The sequence below is a fragment of the Sinocyclocheilus rhinocerous genome, unplaced genomic scaffold (genome assembly GCF_001515625.1).
Source record: "Sinocyclocheilus rhinocerous isolate Xijiao unplaced genomic scaffold, SAMN03320098_v1.1 scaffold836, whole genome shotgun sequence".
Taxonomy (NCBI): domain Eukaryota; kingdom Metazoa; phylum Chordata; class Actinopteri; order Cypriniformes; family Cyprinidae; genus Sinocyclocheilus; species Sinocyclocheilus rhinocerous.
The window spans coordinates 520,728-526,985 of record NW_015648109.1 but is presented as its reverse complement, the minus strand read 5'-3'; the positions used below and the strand labels follow the sequence as shown (position 1 = coordinate 526,985).

General features: G+C 32.6%; 1 protein-coding gene across 1 annotated transcript in view; it reads left to right on the top strand.

Moving 5' to 3' along the window:
* The window catches only part of tsc2 (TSC complex subunit 2), a 47,784-nt gene that overhangs the window by 1,987 nt on the left and 39,539 nt on the right, over positions 1 to 6,258 (top strand). The window contains exons 5-15 of the mRNA XM_016514112.1: positions 312 to 459; positions 912 to 1,029; positions 2,048 to 2,096; positions 2,187 to 2,312; positions 2,427 to 2,518; positions 3,227 to 3,350; positions 3,434 to 3,577; positions 3,719 to 3,856; positions 4,767 to 4,870; positions 4,955 to 5,036; positions 5,121 to 5,276. Of these exons, the coding sequence (XP_016369598.1) occupies positions 312 to 459; positions 912 to 1,029; positions 2,048 to 2,096; positions 2,187 to 2,312; positions 2,427 to 2,518; positions 3,227 to 3,350; positions 3,434 to 3,577; positions 3,719 to 3,856; positions 4,767 to 4,870; positions 4,955 to 5,036; positions 5,121 to 5,276 (1,281 nt within the window). The remainder of the gene's footprint in view (positions 1 to 311; positions 460 to 911; positions 1,030 to 2,047; positions 2,097 to 2,186; positions 2,313 to 2,426; positions 2,519 to 3,226; positions 3,351 to 3,433; positions 3,578 to 3,718; positions 3,857 to 4,766; positions 4,871 to 4,954; positions 5,037 to 5,120; positions 5,277 to 6,258) is intronic.

Sequence of the window (6,258 nt, the reverse complement as noted above, 5' to 3'; positions counted from 1 at the left end):
TAAAGATGTCAGTCTTTATTTTTCTTCTTTTTATGAAACAAATTAAAGAAAAAATAAACAAATTCTACTGTTCCTAATATTCTGTATGTTGCTCAAAAACAAAATATATTGTGTTCAGCGGAAAATTATTTTTTTTTTTTTTTACCCAGTCATTTAAAAATAACACATTTTAGAACTGTAACGACAATACCGTGATACCGTGAAACCGTGATATGTTTGCTTAAGGTTATCATACCGTCAAAATCTCATACCGGCCCATGCCTAATGCTGGCAAACACCACTCACGCTTTCCTCATGATCTTCTTGTGCAGGGTGAGCGCTTGGGTCCGCTCAGAGCCTACTTCTTTAAGATCGTTTTGGACTATCAGCCCTGTAATGAAGATCTGTCCGAGAGACTGGAGGTGTTCAAGGCCCTCACGGAGAACGGGAAAGACATCACCTACCTAGAGGAGGAGATCGGTATGGATCACACATGCTGGTGTTCTTTAAAGGGATCGTTCACCCAAAACTGAAAATTCTGTCATTATTTATTCACCCTCAAGTTGTTCCAAACCTGTATGAGTTTCTTTCTTTTCTAGGCACAAAATAATATATTTTGAAGAATGCTGAAAACCAAACAGTTGTCGGTAGCCATTCACTTCCATAGTATGGGAAAAAATACTATGGAAGTCAATGGCTACCGGCAGCTGTTTGGTTTTCAGCATTCTTCAAAATATCTTCTTTTGTGTTAAAGAGAAGAAAAAAACTCATTTTCTCAGCCTCATGTATTTACTCTCCTGTATGACTTTCTTTCTCCGACCTGTGAAACACAAAAGAAGATATGTAACAAATGTTGGAGCTGTGGTTTTCTATATAATGAATGGTTTGTTTAGCGTCACACGCAGAGTGTTTGTGTGTGTTTTCTCTCTTAGCTCGGTTTGTCTTGCTGTGGATGGACATCGGTCTGTCATCAGATTTCCTGCATGTCCTCGTGAACTTGGTCAAATTCAACTCCTGCTACCTGGATGAGAACGTCTCCCTCATGGTCCAGTAAGAAAACACACGCAAATGATCTTACGCTTCTCATTACCTTTTGAAAGCTTCTGCTTAAATGCTTGAACTTTGACTTGTAGACAGATATATATATATATATATATATATACACTTCAGTTCAAACGTTTGGGGTCAGTAGGATTGTGTTTTTTAAAGAAATAAATACTTTATTCAGCAAGGATGTATTAAATCGATCAAAAGTGACAGTAAAGACATTTACAGAAGATTTCTGTTTCAAATAAATGCTGTTCTTTTGAGCTTTCCTTTCATCAGAAAATACAGTATTATGGTTTCCACAAAAACATATTGCAGCACAACTGTTTTCATCATTGATAATAATCAGAAATGTTTCTTGAGCAGCGGATCAGCATATTAGACTGATTTCTGAAGGATCACGTGACACTGAAGACTGGAGTAATGATGCTGAAAATTCAGCTTTGATCACAGCAATAAATTACATTTTAATATATATTGAAATAGAAAACCGTTATTTTTAGTATGTTTATATTTCAATAAATATTTAACCTTTAAAGGCAGATTTTCTCTAACAATTTTTTTTGCTTTTGTATTGAGATTAGGATTGAGAGTTGTGAAATATCATTAGTGTTGTTATGAACAGCTGAATTGTTGTAATGTTGTCAGCTCTAGTGATCTCAGTAGTGTTAATGATGCTGAAAATTCAGCTTTGATCACAGCAATAAATTACATTTTAATATATATTGAAATAGAAAACCGTTATTTTTAGTTGTAATAATATTTCACAATTTTACTGTATTTTTGATCAAATAAATGCAGCCTCCGTGAGCAGAAGAGACTTCATTCAAAAACATGAAAAAATCTTACTGACCCCAAACTTTTGAATGCTAGTGTAAATTTGTCTATACATGAATTTCTTTGGAAAAATAGTTTTTTTATTAAACAAATGTTGATTTGGTCAAAATAGTGAAGGAAAAGCACATATAAGAGGGTTTTCACACACACACACACACTAACATCACTGATTTGTTTCTCACAGGAAAATCTGCCTTCTGTGTAACCGGACGACTTGCTCCACAGATATTGAGGTAAAAAAGTGGCCTTTGGTTCAGTCTTTTAGGATTACCATAAAATCAGTGATGGCTGAATCATGGGTTTATCCGTGTGTGTGTGTGTAGGTTGCGCTGCAGGTGTTGGACGCGGTGGTGTGTTATAACTGCCTGCCCTCTGACTCTCTGACGGTGTTCATCATCACACTGTGCCGAACCGTCAACGTGAAGGAGTTCTGTGAATCCTGCTGGAAGGTACACCCAGAAAATATTCAGTTGAGTTTAATATATCACATCATGTATTGATGGTGCAGCTCATAAGCAAGCGTTGACCTCTCTGTTGTTGTTTTTGTTTGGTCGTGTCTCTAGTTGATGCGTAAAGTGTTGGGGACTCACCTGGGTCACAGTGCCATATACACCATGTGCCGTATCATGGAGGAGAGGTACTCACTGACTGACTTGTGTTTCAGTAGCAGTCCACATAAGTCAGTTTTGCTCTGAAGCTGTTATGAACATTACAGTAGTCTCCTGAAGAGCACAAAGACAGATTTGTGATTGGTCAGAGAGTCAGTAAGCTATAATAAAATACATTATGTGCACTTTCTTGGTTTAGTTAGTAAGTTTAGTTATTTAGTTTAGGTTAGTTGTAAGTGGCAATAGTCTAATAAATAATGTGTGACTCTTTTGATTTCACAGTTTTTCATGCTTTTTGTTTAATATAGTAATTTCAGTAGTGAAATTTTTATTCTGTATTTTTTTTTCTATATTTCTTATTTGTTCCTTTTGTTCTTTACTCTCTAGTTTTTATTTACTAAGAACTACTTAGAAATGCCCTGTATAAATAAAAATGTATGTTGTTAATAATGATAATAATAATAACAATACAATATTGTTATTAAAAAAATCTATATGTATATATAAATTCATAAATATATTTATTATTATTATTATCTTAAATATACACTTTTATAAATACATCAAATATATATTACTTTTATATTCTTCTTCATAATAATAATAATAATAATAACAACAATACTTGTTTACTTGATAAAAATAATAGTTATTTTTTTATATTTTAAAATAGGTAGATTTTCACTAGCAATTTTTTTGCTTTATATAATCGTAGTTATTATTATTATTATAATACTATAATAAAACATTACAAGTCTTACTGATCACGCCGCTCTTCTCAGGGGTGCTGTGTTTTTTGTTGGTATGGCGCTGTGGGGAGCTCACAGACTTCCTGCCCTCAAAAACACGCCCACTCTGGTCCTGCCTTCCTTCTGCAAGGTGTCTGCAAATCTGCCTCCAGTCTGTGTTTTTATATATATTATGAGACCTACTAGTGTTTGACCTCTGACCTCTGTGCCCAGGCCATGAGCTGTGCTAATGAGGTAGTGTCCTACGAGATCGTGCTGTCGATCACGCGACTCATCAAGAAGTACGGCAGAGAGCTGCAGGTCGTGACGTGGGACATCCTGCTGTCCATCATAGAGAGACTCCTGCAGCAGATACAGGTACACACACACACACAGACAGACAGACACACACACACACACACAGACACACACACACACACATACACACACACACACACTGAGATGTTTTGTCGTTGTTTATATCCTGACGCTCTTCATACATGTCGTGTGTGCACTCAGACGATGGGCAGTCCTGATCTGAAGGTGATTGTTTATGAGTTACTGAGCACCGTCGAGGAGCTGTACGAGCAGAGCGACTTCCACGGATCCTTGCAGAGATTCTTCAGTCTGGTGGAGAAGTGTGCTGATAAACGCCCTGTGAGTTTCACTCGCTCGCTTGCTCTCTGTCTGTCTGACCTCTTCTGAAGCCGTCTGGTTTGATTGACTGTTGTTGAATGTATTCATTTATTTAAATGTATTATTAAAAGTTTAACTAAATTAAAATGTGTTATTAAATTAAAATTAAGTATATATTTACTTGAATTTATTATAGTATAAGTATAAATTAAGGATATTCAGACTGACGTAATTTGTTGCTAAATTAAGGAGGATATTCAGAAATGTATGATTAAATTTAAACAAAATATATTTAAATTTATTAATACATTTAAATTACATTAAAATGTATTATTAAATTTAAATCAAGTATAGATTTGTTTAAATGCATTATTAAAATTAAATTAAGTGTAAATTAAGGAGGATATTCAGATTGACTAAATTTATTACATTTAAAGAAAGTTTAAATACGTTTAAATTTATTTTGAATTTAAAATCAAATTAAAATGTACATTTTATTTAAATTCATTATTCAAATTTAATTAAGGAAATTCAGGTTGAAAAATGTGTTATTAAATTTTAAGAAAATATAAATTTATTATTAAATTTTTATTAAAATATATTATAAAATTTAATTGAAGTATACCTTTAAATTCATTATTAAAATTAAATAAAAGTATAAATTAAAGAGGATTTTCAGATTTAATTTATTTAATTTAAAGAAAGTATACATGTATTTAAACTTACTACATTTAATTTAAATTAAAATATATTATTACATTTAAATGAAGTATATATTTATTTAAATTTATAATTACAATTAATTTAAGTATAAATGAATGAGGATATTCACATTGACTAAATGTATTATTCCATGTTAAGTAAGTATATATGTATTGAAATGAATTGCATTATTTTGGTTTGATTGGCTGTTGTTGGGTCTGTCCGATAGGATGCGTCTGTGCTGACGCTGATTTCCTACAGAGCTCAGTCCATCCAGCCGGCTAAAGACGGATGGCTGCAGAACCTGCTGAAACTCATGGAGAAGTTCTTCAGGTCTGGCTACTTCATCATATTCACTGAAGTCACATTTGAAACGAAACCCTGGGAATAGCATCTCTCTCTTTCCGTGTGTGTCAGGAATGAGAGCCGTACTGTGATCAGGATCAAGGTTCTGCACATCCTGTCCTTCGTGCTCAGCACAAACCGGCAGCTCTATGAGGTCAGTCCTAAACCAAGCAGGCATGTCCTTACGTTCGTGAGGTCCCTGCTGTTTGTCTTGATCGTCTGTGTTCTCTGCGACCAGGAGGAGCTGATCGAGGTGGTGGTGATTCCTCAGCTGGGTCAGATCGCTGAAGATCGAGATCTGTCCGTCAGGAAACAAGCCACGCAGCTGCTGGTGGATCTCGCCGAGGGCTGCAGCACGCATCACTTCAGCAGTCTGCTCGACATCATCGAGAAGGTAGCGCTGCTCGCCAGTGATGTCACTAACGGAAGCGCAGGCATTCCATTTTCTTCGGTTTAAAATTTTTATTTAAAATAAAAAAATAGAATTTTTGCATGCGTACGGGAAAGTGTACATCGAGATTTTCTGCAGGTCATTTAAGTAGTCCTGTGGTTGACAACTGAAATAGTAATAAAAATAATGAAGTTGTTAAATGTGATAACTATAATTCTCAAGAATTTAATTAGATAAAAATAAAATAAAATAGATTTTAGAATGACAAGCTGCAGATTCAGTTTATGCAATACAGCGTTTTTGAATTCAGCAACATTTGAATAAAATAGTCACTTCCTGGGAAATTGGTGCAAAATAAAAATGGAAATGAAAGTTGAAGCCAATGTGATTTTCATTTAATGTAATAAATGATTTTACACTTATTCAAATGTATTATTAAATTTAAAGGCTAGATTCATTAAAATGTACTAGTATTAAATGTAAGTATTGATTTATTTACATTTATTATTACATTTAAATTAAGTATAACTTTATTTTAATGTATTATAATATTTTAATTAAGTATAGATTTATTTACATTTATTATTACATTTTAAATTAGTATAATTGTAATTTATTATGCACAAAGTATTTAAATTGAGTACAGCTTTATCAATACTTAATATAAGCATTGATTTATTTAGATTTATTAGTACATTTAAATGAAATATTATTTGATTTAGATGTATTATTAAATTAAATATATATTTATATAAATAAATATTAGTGCTGTCAAACGATTAATCGCGATTAATCGCATCCAAAATAAAAGTTTTTGTTTACATAATATATGTGTGTGTACTGTGTATATTATGTATATATAAATACAAACACATGCATGTATATATTTAAGAAAAATATGTTATGTTTATATATTAAATATATTTATATATAATATAAAATATAAGAATATAAATGTATATACATGCAAATATTTTCTAAATAA